This window comes from Myotis myotis, unplaced genomic scaffold (genome assembly GCF_014108235.1).
Source record: "Myotis myotis isolate mMyoMyo1 unplaced genomic scaffold, mMyoMyo1.p scaffold_m19_p_7, whole genome shotgun sequence".
NCBI lineage: Eukaryota > Metazoa > Chordata > Mammalia > Chiroptera > Vespertilionidae > Myotis > Myotis myotis.
The window spans coordinates 83994724-84014350 of record NW_023416379.1 but is presented as its reverse complement, the minus strand read 5'-3'; the positions used below and the strand labels follow the sequence as shown (position 1 = coordinate 84014350).

At 38.5% G+C, this 19627-nt stretch overlaps 1 protein-coding gene across 6 annotated transcripts in view; it reads right to left on the bottom strand.

The window, feature by feature from the left end:
- The window catches only part of SUPT3H (SPT3 homolog, SAGA and STAGA complex component), a 436829-nt gene that overhangs the window by 229503 nt on the left and 187699 nt on the right, over positions 1-19627 (bottom strand). For all 6 annotated transcript variants that reach the window (XM_036316046.1, XM_036316045.1, XM_036316047.1 and 3 more), the window contains exon 3: positions 11333-11417. In XM_036316046.1, the coding sequence (XP_036171939.1) occupies positions 11333-11417 (85 nt within the window). The remainder of the gene's footprint in view (positions 1-11332; positions 11418-19627) is intronic.

Below are 19627 nucleotides of genomic sequence, written 5' to 3'. Positions count from 1 at the left end.
GGCCCAATCCCTAGGAGCAGCCCCTGGTTGGGCTCACAGCAGGGGCAATTCGGGAGTTGGGGCGCCGCTCCCTGTCATGCACAGAGCAGGGCGGATTCGGAGGTTGCAATGCCACCCTCAGTCACGCTCAGGGTAGGGCCTATTGGGAGGTTGGGGCACCGCCCGCCCCCTGTCACACTCAAGGCAGGGTCGATGGGGAGGTTGCAGCGCCACCGACTGTCACGCACAGAGCAGGCCCAATCAGGGGGTTGGGACGCTGCCCCTGTCACGCACAGAGCAGGGCCCATCAGGGGGGTTGGGGCTCCGTACCCTGTCACGCACAGAGCAAGGTCGATCAGGGGGGTGGGGAGCTCCCCCCTGTCACGCATAGAGCAGGGCCCATCAGGGGGTTGGGGAGCTCCCCCCTGTCACACACAGAGCAGGGCCGATCGGGGGGTTGAGGAGCTCCCCTCTGTCACTCACAGAGTAGGGCCGATAGGGGAGTTGGAGCACCGCCCCCTGTCACACACAGAGCAGGGCCAATCAGGGGGTTGGAGCGCCACACCCTGTCACACTCAGGGCAGGGCCGATGGGGAGGTTATGGCTCTACCCCGTCACACACAGAGCAGGGCCCGTGGGGGTGGGGTTGGGGCGCCACACCCTGTCACACACAGAGCCACAGGGTGATCAGGGGGTTGGGAAGCTCCCCCCTATCAGGCACAGAGAAGGGCTGATCAGGGAGTTGGGGCGCCTTCCCCTGTCACAAACAGAGCAGGGCGGATAGGGAGGTTGTGGCCCCGCCCCCTGTCATACACAGAGCCGCAGGGCGATCAGGGGGTTTGGTCGCTGTCCCTGTCACGCTGATCCCGGTGCCGGGAGGCCTCGCGGCTCCGCTGATCCCGGTGCTGGGAGGCATATTACCCTTTTACTATATAGGATAGAGACCTGGTGCATGGGTGGAGGCCGGCTGGTTTGCCCTGAAGGGTGTCCTGGATCAGGGTGGGGGTCCCCACTGGGGTGCCTGGCCAGCCTGGATGAGGGGATGATGGCTGTTTGCAGCTGGTCACACACCCTTCAGGGTGGGGGTCCCCACTGCGGTGCCTGGCCAGTCTGGGTGAGGGGCTGAGGGCTGTTTTCAGGCTGGTGGGTGACTGAAGCTCCCAACCACTCCTTTTTTTTTTTTTTTTTTTTATTCTGGGCCAGCTTTAGCTCTGAGGCATGGCTCCAACTCTTAGGCCTCCACTGCTGAAAACAGGTATCTAGTTTGTTTGGGTTCTATAATCGAAACACTGTTTCAACTCCAGCTCTGAGATCCCGGCTGGCTGAAAGCAGGTTTCTGGGGTTTTGTTTAGTTTCTATATTTGTAACAATGTTTCAAACTGCAAGCTCAGAGGCCGACAGCGGCAGGCGGGGAACGTTGGAGTCCTCCGTCACTGAAGCAAGCAAGCCTCAAGTTCGCTTCAAGCTGCCTGGCTACCGGCCGCCATCTTGGCTGGCAGTTAATTTGCATATCACCCTGATTAGCCAATGGGAAGGGTAGCGGATGTACGGCTAATTACCATGTTTCTCTTTTATTAGATAGGATAACAAATAAGGCACTGTGAACTTGTTAAAATTTTGCCACTTAAATCACTAATACAGAAATAGTAGTTATTTTTTAAAACCAGGAAAAGGCCTATATATGTAAAATAAAAATACACATATAAAATTTTATAATTAAATCTAAAACAAAATGATTATAGAAAAAGAATCATATGTATACAGAGGGGGAGAGAGGAAACAGGAGAGATGGAGAATGGAGAGAGGGAGAAAGGGGGACAGGAGGAGAGAGTGAGGGAGAGAAAGAAAGATAGGAAGATACTGTTTTATACCCATGCTAGGATGTGAGAAGAGAAACATTGATTGGTTGCATTCTTACCTCCCCCAAGAGGGGGTGGAACCCTCAGTTGAAATAGCAACCTTTCAGTACACAGGACTCACTCCTGCTGGGTGACTTACAATTTTTGACTTTACAGTGGTGCAAAAGTGAATGCATTTAGTGGAAACCATACTTCAGATTTAGAATCTTGATCTTTTTCTGGGCTAGCAATGTGTGATATGATACATATATGATGCTGGGCAGAGGAAGAGGGGTGCAGCTCCCAATCAGCCCCACAATTGCAGTCATGGGGTAAACAACAGACACTCTACAAGGTGTACTTTGCTGTTAGCAAATTTTGGTATTCTGTTTTGAGTTTTTGAATCCCATCATGTCTACAAAACACCCATCTGTGTCTTCTGCTTCTAGTGACAGGAAGAACAGGAAGGCAATTACTCTTGAGATGAAACTCAAGGTAATTGTCCACCATGAGGCAGCAAGTCATAATCACATAAATTACGTGAAATATTCAACACTTCATTATAAAATGGACTTTGTGTTAAATGATTTTGCCCAATACAGGCTAAATGTAATTGTTCTGAGCACATTTAAGGTGGGCTAGGCAAAGCTATGATGTTTGATAGGTTAGGTGTACTAAATGCATATTCGACTCAGGATATTTTCAGTTTACAATGGGTTTATCATGATGCAACCCCATCATAAGTTGAGGAGCATCTATAGTTCCTGCTAGACTCATACAGCAAAAATCCAATGATTTTAAATTAAATGGTAAATAATTATACTCTGTGTATAAAAAAGAGATTTTTCTAATATTTAACTTTGAGTTAAATGGAGAAATAAAAATAACCATAAAGCCATCAAAAATCATTATAATTTTTGAACTTCACTGCAAATAGATATTAGCAAAAAGGATATTATTCTCAGCATAATATCAATTCAGCCACATGATTTCCAACTGGTGCAAATCTCTACCTATTTTAAGTAACGCAACTCAATCTTGAGTGGGAATTTTATAAAAGGTTTGCATCTCTTTGGTAAATCCAAAATTCTTGGAAACTATACATTAGGTATTTATAAGATGTTTCAGCCAGAACTGAAACATTCAACACAGGTCAGAAGTCCAAGCATGATATAGGATCCCAGCAGCTAGTACAGTTTATTGAGGTGAAGAGAGCATAGCAGACCAGCAAAGGGGATGAAAAATAAGGAAGCCTAAAGAAAAATCTTTGACACATGAAGAAAAATGGGAAGATGCTGTTTTGTTTTGTTTTTATACCCTTGCTAAGAAAAACCAAGTAACCTGAGACACTACATATAACTTATCAGTACTATGAAAAACTAGTGCTCTGAGATTTTCTTACCTTGAAGAGTTGAATAATTGACTATTAGTGAGATATTCTGTAGTAGGATAAAAAAGACATGCTGGGTGGAGGGGAGGGGCGCATGGCGGTGGAGCACGGGGGGAATTAGAAATCCCTTCCTAGTTGATCCTCTAGGTTATGCTGTAGCAAATTACCCAGGGGAATTCAGAGAAAATGTAGCTAAGGAGGTTTTCTACTTCAAATATGCCCATACTGTGTCACAGATTAAAAACTACTTATCTGTTAACAACATTATGAACTTATTTCTTTTTCTAAAAGAGGAGATGCAATAGTATTTCTTGAGGCATGAGGTGGTAACATATGAGAGAAAATAAGATTAATTAAATAGAAAAAATTTTAAGGCCAATCAGAAATACATACTGTTCCAAATCAGTTAAAAAATTATCACAATACATTCACAAGAAAAGAAAGTTATAAGTACAAACAAGTAAAAGTCACCAGTACTATATATAGTACTTCACTTACTACACAGTAGGACAGTGATGGCGAACCTTTTGAGCTCGGCGTGTCAGCATTTTGAAAAACCTTAACTTAACTCTGGTGCCGTGTCACATATAGAAATTTTTTGATATTTGCAACCATAGTAAAACAAAGATTTATATTTTTGATATTTATTTTATATATTTAAATGCCATTTAACAAAGAAAAATCAACCAAAAAAATGAGTTCGCATGTCACCTCTGACATGCATGTCATAGGTTCGCCATCACTGCAGTAGGACCAGACAAAACAGACCAAGAATTTTTTTTTTCCCCAGATGGTGTTTGTGAACTGTATCCCATTCACATATACGCAGACTGTGTTCCGGTTTGCTGAGTTACATATACATGCTGTGACTCAGTACAAAGACTGAATGTTTAGTTAGCTAGAAGTCTGCTTCCATTCTGTGATTCATGAGGTCCCCCTGGTACGGCTACTTCCTTTATTTTATGCAATCACAAATTATATTAGTTTGTCCTATTTTGATAACCCTTATAATTGAAGTTCTGCACAAGAAATTTTATGACTATTTTAAAACATACTCATAAACCATGACTGAGGTGGCATAAGTGACGCCTCACAGAACTGGTGATTAGGATTAAGCAGTGCCTTGCATGAGCTCCTTCTACCAAGTTAACTGCCAAGTTAAAAAGTATTAGAAGTAAAAGAGGGATGGGGAAGGGATAGACAACTCAGTGCATTCTGACCAAGATGGGAGATTTAAGCAATCAATTTTCACACATATAAATTTGTTACTAATTTTCACAATTAAAGATTATTACCATGACCCTGAAAAACTGGTTCTGATATGAAAACACTACAACAGATTGAAGAACTTATTCATTACCTGGGAAACTAATATAGTGAAAATCTGATATAATTTTGAAATGAAATGGTAATTATATTCTATGCATAAAATGAGACTCTCTGGAGGAGAAACTAAGATGGCGGCATAGGTAAACACCGGGAAATTGCTGCCTCCCACAACAACTTCAAAAATACAACGAAAAGACAAAACAGACATCAATCCAGAACTACAGGAAGGCTAGCTGAGTGTAAATTCTACAACTAGAAGGAAAGGGAAAAGCACACTGAGAGTCAGGAGCTGCGGAAGTAAAGTGCAGAGGTACGGAGGCTCCAGCGCACACGCGCGTGGAAAGGGGCTGGTACCTGAGGACGCGGCTGTCTTTTTGAATCAGGAGGGAGTCACAAGCTCCCGACTGCTCTGAACTCCGGTTCCGGGAAGTCTCTGGGGACCCAGGACTGATACAGGGAGAAACTGGACTGTCTGGCAGCAGGCAGAACTCGGAACTGGAGGGCGGCTTTCCCTCAGAGGTGCTTGCAGCAATTATCGGGACTCTGAGACGTGCGGCCCCTTAGGGCAGGGATGAGGATCCGCCATAGCTGCTTGCTCCGCCCTTTGATGCCATGAGACCCCGCCCCACCCAGGCTGCGGCAGAGGCTTTTGCATATGAATGCCCTGGCCCTTTGCAACCTGAAAATTACCTAACAAATTGCAGCTGGGCCAGACAGACCCAGAACTTCCAAGAGAAGGCCCAAGGCCCCACAGCAGCTTGCATTGCTTCACAGCTGGGCCTTATCAGGGCACCTCCAAATTCCAAAAAAGGAAGGGGAATCTGCAGTTCTCTTTGTAGCTCCTGCTGGGTAACCTCAGGCAGAGGCTAAATTAGCACCTCCTTAGATACAAGGGCCAGTGTACCCATGGTCAGAGGGGGACCATCCAGATTACAACTCCTCAGATCCATAAGGGACACACTCAGGGTGCAGACTCAGTGAGCACCAAAGCCCCACTGAAGCAAGTCTTGCCCCATAAGGGTGTCTTCAGCACAGAAGTTCTCCCACTGCAGACACAGCGGATTCTCACAGCCAAATGGCCTGGAGGTCAATTCCTCCCAGTGATCCTACAACAATCAAGGCATAACTACAACAAGACTGTGCACAAAGCCCACAAGGGGGTGCAACAAGAGTGTCCACCTCAGGTAACTGGGGAGGCTGAGACACTGGGCCCTACAGGACACCTAGCACACAAAACCACTCTACCAACACAGGGAAGCATAAAAAATGCGGAGACAAAGAAACAGGTCACAAATGACAGAAATGGAGGAAAGCAAACGAGTGGATATAGAGTTCAAAACCACGTTAATAAGGTTTTTCAAGAATTTTATGGAAACCACCGATAAATTAAGTTAGACCCTGGAGGATATGAAAAAAGACCAACTAGAAATTAAGCATACACTGACTGAAATAAAGAATAATATACAGAGATCCAACAGCAGACAAGAGGATCCCAAGAATCGAGTCAGAGATTTGAAATACGAAGAAACAAAAAATACCCAACCGAAAAAGAAAAAAGAATCCAAAAATATGAAGATAGTGTAAGGAGCCTCTGGGACAGCTTCAAGCGTACCAGCATCAGAATTATAGGGGTACCAGAAGAAGAGAGAGGGCAAGATATTGAAAACCTATTTGAAGAAATAATGACAGAAAACTTCCCCTACCTGGTCAAAGAAATAGACTTCCAAGTCCAGGAAGCGCAGAGAACCCCAAACAAAAGGAATCCAAAGAGGACCACACCAAGACACATCATAATTAAAATGCCAAGAGCAAAAGACAAAGAGAGACTCTTAAAAGCAGCAAGAAAAAGACAGTCAGTTACCTAAAAGGGAGTACCCATACTCAACAGAAACCATGCAGGCCAGAAGAGAGTGCAAAGAAATATTCAAAGTGATGAATAGCAAGAACCTGTACAACCAAGATTACTTTATCCAGCAAAGCTATCATTCAGAATTGAAGGTCAGATAAAGAGCTTCACAGATAAGAAAAAGCTAAAGGAGTTCATCACCACCAAACCAGCATTATATGAAATGCTGAAAGGTATTCTTTAAGAAGAGGAATAAGAAAAAGGAACTCTTACCATTTGCCACAGCATGGATGGAACTGGAAAGCGGATAAGTACCACATGATCTCACTCATTTGTGGAATATAATGAACAACATAAACTGATGAACAAGGACTGATCCAGAGACGGAGAGGCATTGATTAGACTGTCGGTCCTTGGAGGGAAGGTAGGGGAGGGTGGGAGTAAGGGGGAAAGATCAACCAAAGGACCTATATGCAAGCATATAGGCCTAACCAATGGACACGGACAACAGGGGGGTGAGGGCATGAGCGGGGGGGTGGGGGTAACGTGGGGGTAAGGACACATATGTAATATCTTAATCAATAAAAAATATATTTTAAAAAAATGAGACTCTCTGACAAGAAACTTTGAATGAATAGCAAATAAAAGCAGCTATATAGTCATCAGAAATCATGACAGCTTGGAATGTGAAAGGATATTATTATTGAGAGCATTATAAGAGCAATTCACTTATTGTTGCTGCAAAACTGAGTATAGTTCCCAGGAAGGAGCCTGGTATAGACACTCTCATTGCTCTGGGTACTGCTGCCACTATAATGGCTCAATACAAAACAAAACCTTAACACTATTTTCCCTTTTTGTCTTTTTTTGTAAAAGTCAAAATCCTCAACCTAACCGGTTTGGCTCAATGGATAGAGCGTCGGCCTGCGGACTCAAAGGTCCCAGGCTCGATTCCCGTCAGGGGCATATATGTACCTTGGTTGCGGGCACATACCCAGTGGGGAGTGTGCAAGAGGCAGCTGATTGATGTTTCTCTCTCATGGATGTTTCTAACTCTCTATCCCTCTCCCTTCCTCTCTGCAAAAAATCAATAAAATATATTTTTAAAAAAGTCAAAATCCTCTTCAGATTCATCAGGTTAGTGAAAACACATACTGAGGTAGGTCTTTAGTAAAGGTGAAGTGGTAGAATGCAAACTTTCAAAAAGCAGGGGATACCTATATGTACAAGGTATCCCCAAAAATATATAGACACTTTGAATAATTAATTCGAATGGGTTAAATCTGAAAAGAAAGAAACATCAATTGAGCTATCAACTGTTAAAGTATATAGGCATTTTGGGGGGGACACCCTATCTTACATCACACATAAAAATTAGCTCAAAATGTCTTAAAGACTTAAATGTAAGACCTGAAACAGTAAAATTCCCAGAAGAAAATAGGGGAAAAACTCTTTGACATTGGTCTTGCCCATGATTTTTTTTCTGGATATGACACTAAAAACACAAGTAACAAAAGCAAAAATAAACAACTAAAACTTTATCAAAACAAAAAGTTATTGCAAGCAAAAGTAAAATAAAATGAAAAGGCAACCTATGAAATGGGATAAAATATTAGTAAACCATACATCTGATAAGGGGTTGATATCTAAAATACATAGGGACCTCATACAACTCTATAGCAAAAGAAAATAAAAAAGAAATAACTTTAACAATTGCAAAGGATGGGTGTCAGGAAGCCCCAATTCTGGTTTCAACACCACCACTTAATAAGTCTGTAACTTTGGGCAAATTATCTTTCTTCACTTGGCAATTCAAATTAGGAATAATAATATCCTCACTGAGATTTAATAATAACCAAATAAAACATACATGAAAGCATTGTTAAAGTTTAAAAAAATGAGAAAAGGGTCTAATAGACATTTTTCCTAAGAATTTATGCAACTGGCCAACAGGTATATGAAAAGATGCTAAACATCCCTTATCATCAGAGAATTGCAAATCAAAACCACAATGAGATATCAACCTCCACCTGTCAGGTGGCTATAATAAAAAAAGATATAAGATAGCAAGTGTTGGTGGGATGTGGAGAAGAGAGAACCTTGTAGGCTATTAGTAGAAATGTAAGTTGGAAAACAGTATGGAGGTTTCTCAAAATATTATAGAACTACCATTTCCCTTTAGTCTCCATGTTTTCTAATGAGAATTCGGCTATGTTTCAAATCATTGTTGCCTTATAGTAAAAAATCTGGCTACTTTCAGTTTCATATTATGTCTTTAGTATTCAGTAGTTGGACATGCATTTTTGGGGGGTTACCCTGTTTAGAGTGGGCTCAGCTTCTTGAATCTGTAGATTTATGTATTTCAGAAGTTTTCAGTCATGATATATTATTGAGAAAGCCCATTTACAATAGCACCAAAGAAGATTACACTTAAGAATAAATCTAACAGGAAATACATGAAGCCTATAGAAGAAAAATGTTAAAACACTCATGAAAGACACAAAAGTAGTCTTGAAAAAAAAATGTTAAGACAGTCCCTATTCCTAAATTGATTCAACACTTGAAAGATGTAGTTCTCTCTAAATTTATGAATTCATGCAATCTCAATAAAAATACCAACAAGCTATTTTATGGAGCTACAAAATTTAATACTAACATTCACTTGGAAAAATAAACATACAAGAAATGCCAGGAGCATATTGAGAAAGAAAAATTACAAGGTAAAACTAGCTGTAACAATCTTTAAAATATACTATAAAATCTGTATAATTAAAAATGTCATATTAGCATATGCATAGACAATTTAACCAATGTCATAGAATACAAAATTAGAAATGTACCCTAAAGTATATACTAATTTAGGGTATGATAAAGGAAATACCTCAAATGGATCAAAAAGATTAGATCCACAGTTTACACAATAACAAAAATAATTTACAGATGAATTAGTGATCTAATTATTAAAAAGGAAAGAAGGCAAGATTGGATGATAACCTCTTTAAACTTGGTATAAGGAAAAGCCTTTCTATGATTCTAAATCCAAAGGCAATAAATAATTAATGAATTTGAATCTGTTAAAATAACAAACAAGTAGAAAGAAAACTGACCCACTGCAAGGATATATTATTAACATATACCACAAACAAAGAACTAATATATCTAATATATATTGACCATAGGACCAAAAAAACGGATAGAAAAATGGGGAAAGAACATGACAGTGTTTTTCATTGGTACAACTTGAGCAGTAAAAATAACTAATATTACTGCATAATACCCTAAAAATAAAATTTAAATACACACACACACACACACACACATACACATTAAAATTAAATAAATATGTGGTGGCAAAGAATGGCTATTCCTTTAAGAATAATTGAAATTAAAAAACAGAAAAGGAAAGAAGGAAATAGAAAACCATTATTAGGTAAATATCTATATACACTGAGTGGCCAGATTATTATGACTGGCCAGATTATTATGACCACCCCATCAGTACTTCATTGGGCCACCTTTTGCCTTCAATACTGTGGCGATTCTTCTTGGCATTGACTCCACAAGATGTTGAAAGGTGATGTGAGGAATCTGACACCATGCCTGATGAATAGCACTGTCCAGTTCTGTGAGATTTGATGGTTGTGGAACCAGCTGCCTGATGGCTCTTTTAATTTCATCCCACAAAATGCAATTGGATTGAGATCTGGTGATTGTGGGGGCCATCTAAGAAAGGTAAAGTCTCTCTCATGTTCTTGAAACCACTCCTGCACAATATGAGCACCGTGGCATGGCACATTGTCTTATTGAAAGAAGACATCTCCATTGGGATACGCCATCAACATGATAGGATGAACTTGATCAGCAACGATACTTAGGTATGTTGTGCTATTCAGATGTTTATAATGATCTGGCCCTCTAGCAACTTCAGCGTGAAATTATAGCTAATTTGCCTACAAATGTCAGGTGGTCATAATAATCTGGCCACTCAGTGTATATAAAAAGCTAATATGCAAAGTGTCCCCTCGGGAATTCGACAGGGCAACTGGGAGTTGGATCACTCTCTATGACGTGTGGTGACCACCACGTGGAAAGAAGGAAGGCCCAAGCCGGCAGCCAGCAGCTGGGGAAGGGAAGGCCCTGCCAGCAGCTGGAAGGCCCCGATAGGCCCTGATTGCCGGCCAGGCCTAGGGACCCTACCTGTGCATGAATTTCATGGACCAGGCCTCTAGTACAGTAATAATTATCTTAAAATACATTGATGATTGCTAAAATTTATGGACAATCATAAACCTGTTGATATGATACCCTAACTTCTATTAATAAGTTACTTTTTTTTTTTTTCATTTTGTTGTTAATAAGTATCTTAGGGAAAATATTTTGTGACCATGCAAAATATTCTTTTTATCCTGAATTGGCTCCTGGAAGAGAATAAGGACATTAATGGGAAAAAAGATGAAATTCAAATAAGGTTGATAATTGTATTAACAGTATTATACCCATATTACTTCCTGGTTTTGATAATTGTACTACAGTCATGTCAAATGTTAACAGATGGAGTTGGAGACTATTTAGGAATTTACTGTACTATTTAGGAATTTTCTGTGCAATATTTTGATGTCTAATATTCAAAATAAAAAAGTTTTAAAAAGAGTTGTGGAAAAACTATGCATGTATAGTGATACAATACAGATAAAAGCTATTACCAGGGGTCAGAGGGTAAGTGAAAAAACTAATCTATGCAGGCGACCCATGGGAACTTTTATGGATGATGAAAATGTCTATATATCATGATTGTGTTGGTAGTCATATGACAATAAGTCATCAAAACTGGTGAAATTTTGCTATATGTAATCTGTAACTCAATAAGACTGACAAAAAAATTCTCAATGCAATCCCCACATAAGCAGAATGCAGAGGAGTGATACCAAATGAGATTATATATGTTCTTACCAGATTAATTAACTGAGTGTGTACCACATCTTCTACCAAAACTGCTGTTTCATAAAGAGGCTTCCTAGAATCACCTAAAGAAAACCTGCAAAAAAATAAAAAATTAATCACAACAATATCAAGAATTGCAAAGCTAAGAATGGAAAAGGTGAAAGATATTTACTACAATAATTTGTTTAATAAAGTACAAATTGTTCTCTCAAATAACAGCGTACAGGTACAGTCTCCTATGGATAATGATTTGCATCTCTCTTACACAGGTGAAAAGCAAGTGTTATCTATGCTATTTCTTGATTTGTGTAGTAATTTTTAGGGACATTTACTTCTTCAAAATATAAAATAATAACAACCATTTAACACTGATAATCAGAAAACCATATTACCACATCCAAATTGCCAATACAGTTCTATAGTAGCCATACAGAAAATTATAATAGCATATAATATAATTAAAATAAAAGCTGCTAAGAAAAATTTATGGAAATGCTATAAATCATCATTTGAAAGTATATACAAGCAGATTATCAAGAATGGATTATAAAACTGTTCTTAAAAGTCTTATACTCAACTTTCAAATGGTGGACCAGATGTACAGAGAGTCACTTCCTGGTAGAGAACATTTAAAAATGCACAATACTATATTAAAAACTTATATTTCAGCAGTAGGGAAAACAAAGCAGAAGTCAGACATAATGATAAAATACAGTTCCACAGGTAAGAGAGCCTGCAGCAAAAATTTATTCCTAGGATCCTACAGCCTGGACTTCAACTAGCATGGTACTCAAGGTCTAGGAGAGAATGCCAGAACCAAAAGCAAGGTAGGTCAGTTTGCAGAACCTAATATGGAGAAAAGTGGAGAGAAAACTAACACCCAGATAGTGATAGCTTCGTGTGTGAACTAGGAAAATACCTATTCCTGTAAAAAATCAATAAAATATATTTTTTAAAAAATACAACTAAAAGACAAAAGGGACATCATCCAGAACCACAGGAAGGCTGGCTGAATGGAAATTCTACAAGTAGAAGGAAAGAGAAAAGCACACTGAGACTCAGAGGAGGTGCGGAAGTAAAGTGCAGAGGTATGGAAGCGCGCGTGGAAAGGGCTGGCAACTGAGGACGTGGTTGTGTTTTTCAATAGGGAGGAAGACACACGCTCCCGCTCTGAACTTCAGTTCCAGGCTAGTCTCTGGGGACCCAGACTCATACGGGGAGAAACTGGACTGTCTGGCAGCAGGCAGAACTCGAGGGCGGCTTTCTCTCAGAGGTGCTTGCAGCGATTTCCGCGGAACACTAAGACCCGGGACCTCTTAGGGCAGGACTGAAGATCAGCCATAGCTGTTTGCTCTGCCCTGTTGATTCCCTGAGACCCCGCCCCACCCAAGCTGTGTGCAGAGACTTTTGGATATGAATGACCTGGCCCTTTGCAATCTGAAAATTACCTAACAAACTGCAGCTGGATCAAAGAGTCCCAGAACATCCAAAAGAAGGCCCAAGGCTCCACAGCAGCTTGCATTCTTCACAGCTGGGCCGCATCTGGGCATCTCCAAATCCCAAACAAAGAAGAGGAATCTGAAGATCTCTCCGTAGTTCCTGCTCAGTAGCCTCAGGCAGAGGCTAAATTAGAACCTCCTTAGAGATCCAAGTGCCAGTGTACCCAGTGGTCAGAGTGGGACCATCCAGATTACAACTCCTCAGTTCCATAAGAGACACACTCAGGGGGCAGACTCGGTGGGCACTAAAGCCCCACTGAAGCAAGACTTGCCCCATAAGGGTGTCTCCAGCACAGAAGTTCTCCCACCATAGACACAGCTGATTCTCACAGCCAAATGGCCTGGAGGTCAATTCCTCCCAGTGATACCAACTACAATCAAGGCTTAACTACAAGAAGACTGTGCACACAGCCCACAAGGGGGTGCACCAAGAGTGTCCACCTCAGGTAATTGGGGAGGCTGAGCTACTGGACCCTATAGGACACCTAGCACAGAAAGCCACCCTATCAACACAGGGAAGCAGCCAAAATGCGGAGACAAAGAAACAGGTCACAAATGACAGAGATGGAGGAAAGTGAACTACTGGATATAGAGTTCAAAACCAAACTTAAAAGGTTTTTCAAAAATTTTCTAGAAACCACTGAAAAACTTAATGAGACCCTCAAGAAATCTAGTGAGACCCTCGAGGATATGAAAAAGGACCAAATAGAAATTAAGCATACACTGACTGAAATAAAGAATAGTATACAGAGATCCAACAGTAGACTAGAGGATGGCAAGAATCAAGTCAAAGATTTGAAATATGAAGAAGTAAAAAAACACCCAACCAGAAAAGCAAAAAGAAAAAAGAATCCAAAAATATGAAGATAGTGTAAGGAGCCTCTGGGACAACTTCAAGCAAACCAACATCCGAATTATGGGGGTGCCAGAAGAAGAGAGAGAGCAAGATATTGAAAACCTATTTGAAGAAATAATGACAGAAAACTCCCCCTACCTGGTGAAAGAAATAGACTTACAGGTTCAGGAAGCACAGAGAACCCCAAACAAAAGGAATCCAAAGAGGACCACACCAAGATACATCATAATTAAAATGCCAAGAGCAAAAGACAAAGAGAGACTCTTAAAAGCAGCAAGAGAAAAACAGTCAGTTATCTATAAGGGAGTACCCATACGACTGTCAGCTGATTTCTCAACAGAAACTATGCAGGCCAGAAGGAAGTGGCAAGAAATATTCAAAGTGATGAATAGCAAGACCCTACAACCAAGATTACTTTACCCAGCAAAGCTATCATTCAGAATAGAAGGTCAGATAAAGAGCTTCACAGATAAGAAAAAGCTAAAGGAGTTCATCACCACCAAACCAGTATTATATGAAATGCTGAAAATTATCCTTTAAGAAGAGGAAGAAGAAGAAAAAGGTAAAGATACAAATTATGAACAACAAATACACATCTATCAACAAGTGAATCTAAAAATCAAGTGAATAAAAAATCTGATGAACAGAATAAACTGGTGAATATAATAGAATCAGGGGCATAGAAAGGGAGTGGACTGACAATTCTCGGGGGGAAAGGGGTGTGGGGAGTGCAGGAAGAGAATGGACAAAAATCGTACACCTATGGATGAGGACAGTGGGGGGGTGGGGGTAAGGGCAGAGGGTGGGGTGGGAACTGGGTGGAGGGGAGCTATGGGGGGGAAAAAGAGGAACAACTGTAATAATCTGAACAATAAAAATTTAATTTAAAAAAATAATAATAAATAAATGATGTTACTACATAATATTCTAAAAATAAAACTTAAATATAAATTAGTCCATACATACACACACACATAAAATACTATTCAGCCATAAAAAAGAATGAAATTTTTCCATTTGCAACAAAATGTTTAGACCTTGAAGGTATTACTCTAAGTGACACCAGAAAGAGAAAGACAAATACTATACCATCTCACTTATATTTGGAATCTGAAATACAAACAAAAAAACATAGTTGACAGATACAGAGAACAGATTGGTTGTTGGGGGTGTGTGTGTACAAAATGTGTCTAGGGACTCCACAGGTACAAACTTCCAGCTATAAAATAAATAAGCCCTGGATGTAATGTACAACATGATGATTATTATTAACTAGAGGCCTGGTGCAAGAAATTTTTGCATGGGTAGGGTCCCTAGGCCTGGCTGGTGATCAGGGTCAATCTGCAGAGCAACTGGTGGGGGCGATCAGGGGGCCCCCTTCTGCGGGGCAACCAGCAGGGAGATTGGGAGGGCCCCGCTGGCACCCGCCTTGGCTGGCCTAGGGCCTGTGGGCTGGGGGCAGCTCCTGTGTTGAGCGTCTGCTCCCTGGTCAGTGCACGTCATAGTCACTGATTGTTCTGATGGTTGTTCCATCATTCGGTCAATTTGCATATTAGGTTTTTATTATGTAGAATAATACGGTATTGCTTATTTGAATTTTGCTAAGAGAGTAGATCTTAAAAGTCTTCATCACAAAAAATATATATATTTTTTGTAACTATGTATGGTGACAGATAACTAGACTTGATGTGGTAATCATTTTTCAGTATACACAAATACTGAATCATTATTTTGTACACCTGAAACTAATAATACATCAATTTTACTTCAATTTAAACAAAAAACGTGCCTTTTCAGATAATCTCGAAATCCTAAATATTTCTGTCTTCAAGAATTATTTTAAAGTTGTATTTTACAAAAATCACTTTTATAAGAAATTTCTTGTGAGAAATTAAACTGTACTAAATTGAATAATTGGATACCAATTATGAAATTAAGAAGAAATGAATGTTTTTATATGTATAACATTGAAAAAAATGAATAAAAATAAATGCAGGAAGGGTAATAAGGACACAAACTTTTTGTTTCTATATGTGAAAATATTCCATTTCTCTTGAAGAATTTTTTTTTAAATGTTTGCACTTCTGGATATTTTTCACAGGATTTTATATTATTCTTTTCCAGTGTATTTAATAGGGTCCACTTTTGGGTTTAAAATAGTCATTTTTAAATTTTCAAGCCCTGTTTAAGATCAGAGTGAAGGACTGATTACGTTTAAATGAAAGGGACCCTATAATAAAGGAGATCCTTTCACAATGTATACATATACCAAGTCCTCACATTGTACAATTTAAATAGCTTACAATTTTATTAGTCAATTATACCTCAATAAAGCGGATTGAGTTATAGAGGAAAATAGATTCTGAAAAAGAAGCCAAGAAGGTAATTTTGATAAAAATCTGTGACAAAGAACCTGCTAGGGCCGTCAGAGAGAACACAAGGCCACAAGCAGACCTGCTCATAAAGCATCCATGAACCCACCAAAAAGAAAGGACAGAGAGACATTTCTTTACGACCATGTATGTGTCTTCTTGGATGCTGAGCTGCTTTCAGTACTTACTACTGGCTACAAACTCTAATGTGGTTAACTTATTCTGGATGCTGTGGTTAAGTAATTGCTGTGGTCTTGGGAGTTACTTTTTTTTATTACTTCTGGTTTTTGGACATTTTTCTACCTCAGGTAACTGACATTACTTTGGAATGGACACCAAGTGACTACTGCTTGTTGTAAGAAGGTCCTGGGTGCCTTTCTGTCCCCAAAAGAAAGTTTCCTTTTTCCCTTCAAACTACTTATCTGATTATACTTTATAAACCAGGTATTACTATAATACCCAGGAATTTCTCCTAACTGGAATTAGAGTGAATAGCAGGCTACAGCCCTCACTACACTCTAGTCAGCTAACCTGGCACTAGACAGCACATGCAAACACAGACATCATACTGCTTATGTCATTCTTACCCAATATTTGTTGAGAATGATTTACCCACTGTTCAAAGGGGTGGTGGAGTGAATAAGTTTGCTATGAACATTCATTTAAGGCAATCAGACAGTTATAAACACCTGCAAATTATCCTTACTCTTCGATTTTTATTACCTCTAACTTTCATATACCTCTATGATTTTATCTGTTTTTTCAAAGGAAGAAATTAATTCAATTAACATTGGTACTGAAAAGGTCAAAGTGATAAGTAAATTAAAATATCAAATGAATACCTAGGATAACAGTTTTTCTAGCAAGTAAGTATAAATATCGAAAAATATAAGAAAAGCAAGAGTATAAAATTATCATTCATGGTCTATAAAATTTATAATATACCAGTGTGAAAAATACATATATATTTGTATAAAGTAAAATAAAAGTTAAGACAGGGTAAAAGTTTGAAAAAAGTAAACACTTATATCAGGTATGGGTATTAATTAAACAATCAATAATTGCTTACGGAATCCTAGTATGTTTCAGGCACTGTTGTAGTTATTTATGATCATCAATGAACAAAACACATTAAACAAAAGACAAAAATGAGTAGAATTTGCATTCCAATGAGGAAAATATATAAAAATCAATATAAATAATATAATAAATTACTAAAGAAGTGATTTGTATGTTACACATATAACCTAAGATAAAGGAAAACATAGAACAGAATCAGGAGATGGGAAGTGTGGGATAGGGAAAGGGAGGCAGTGTGAAATATTAAAATAATCATGTATTAATCCTGATGTATGAGAGAAATAGCTTTTAACAAATGAGAAGAAGAAAAAATAAATTAGACAATTTTGCAAAAACCAAAGACTTACCTAGGAAAGTTCACCTAGAATTATCACAGCACAAGGCATGAAAATGTGCATCTGAGGAAGTTTACACAAATGACATATGCATATGAATTTCATCTTAAAATTCAGAGCAATTTCCTCTTATATCTTATATCCCCAAGAAGCAAATATCCCCATATTCAAGCTGTAATAAGTAACAGCATAAAGCAAATGATTCCTTATTAGAGGAATAAGAAAGATAATGGGTGAATGGTAGGCCAGGGATAGAGCGAAAAGATTTACTCCATTTATCTTATTTTAATAAGAAAAAAAATGAAGGTCAGGGAAGTTAAATAACCATCTCATGGTCACAAATCTAGTTAAAGGCGTTTATTTCAACTAGAAATAATTTTCTGCAATTCTATGTTAAATGAGCAAAAACTGTAACAAATTAGACACATTATTCTTAAATAATTATTTAACAAAGATTAACAAAATAATATAAAGAAAATCTGATTCAACTACTTTGCAAAACTAATTTCTAAGCCTTGCAGTGCAGAAGCTTTTTAATATGATGTAGTTACATTTGTTTATTTTTGCTTTTGTTTACTTTACCCTAGAAGACATACTTAAAAAAAAATTTAATATCAATGTCTAAGAGTTTATTGTCTACGTTTTTTCTAGAAGTTTTAAGGTTTCAGATCTTACATTTAAGAGTCTAACCCATTGAGTTTATTTATGTATACGGTTTAAGAAAGTAGTCTAATTTTTTTTTTTTGCATGCATCTGTCCAGCTTTTCTAACACCATTTATTAGAGAGACTGTGTTTTCCCCATTGTATATTCGAGCCTGTTTTGTTATATATTAACTGACCATAGAGACATGGGTTTATATCTGGGCTCTCTATTCTGTTCTATTGACCTATGTGTCTTCTTTGATGCCAGAACCCTGCTGTTTGATTACTATAACCTTATTGATATCAGGTCGCATGTACATCCAACTTTGTCCTTATTTCCCAATATTGATTTGGCTACTCGGGGCCTTTTGTAGTTTCATATGAACTTTTGCATTATTTGTTCCAGTTTTGTGAAAAATACAAGGAAACCATCAACAAAACAAAAAGATAACAAAATGAATAGAAGATATTTGCAAATGATACATCTGATAAGGGATCCAAACTATATAAAGAAACACAAACACACAAAAAACACACACAATCCAATTAAACAGAAGACATGAATAGACATTTCTTCAAAGAGGATATACAAATGGCCAACAGACACATGAAAAAAATGCTCAACATCACTAATCATCAGGGAAATGCAAATATAAACCACAATGAGATATAACCTCACCCTTGACAGAATAGCTATTATTAACAAATCAATAAATAAATGTTGGAAAAGATGTGAAGAAAAGGGAATCTTCATGCACTGTTGGTGGGGTTGGAATTGGTGCAGCCACTATGAAAACAATATAGAGGTTCCTCAAAAAAAAAAAATTGAAAATAGAATTATAATATGAGGCTCAACAATTCCACTTAAGCATTTATCTGAAGAAATCCAAACACTAATTCAGAAAAATACATGAATCCCTAAATTCACTGCAGCATTACTTATATAACCAAGGCATGGAAACTAAGTTTCCATCGAGACAAATGGATAAAGATGTGGTACATATATACAAGGCAATATTATGCAGCTATTAAAAAAGAATAAAATCCTAGCACTTGTGAGAATGGATGGACCTAGAAGGGATTAGGCTAAGTGAAATAACTCAGATCGAGAATGACCAAAAACGTATTATTTCACTTACATGTGGAATCTATAAAACAAAATAAATAATCAAAGAAAACAAATTCAAAGACAGAGAAGAAATTCAAGGTGTCTAGATTGGAGGAGTTTGGGGAAGAAATGAAAAAGGTAAAAGGAATTGAGGAGTACAAATTGCCAATTATAGAAACTGTCACAGGGATATACAATACAGAATACAGTCAATAATATTATAACTATATATGGTACTAGATTATCAATATGGTCACTTCATGTAAGATATATAAACGTCTAATCACTATGTTATATACCTGAAATTAATACAGGGTGGGGCAAAAGTAAGTTTATAGTTGTGAGTAGGTGAAAGAGTTCTCCCTGTATTATTATTTATTAATTGTTATATTATTTTCATACAAGCAACTG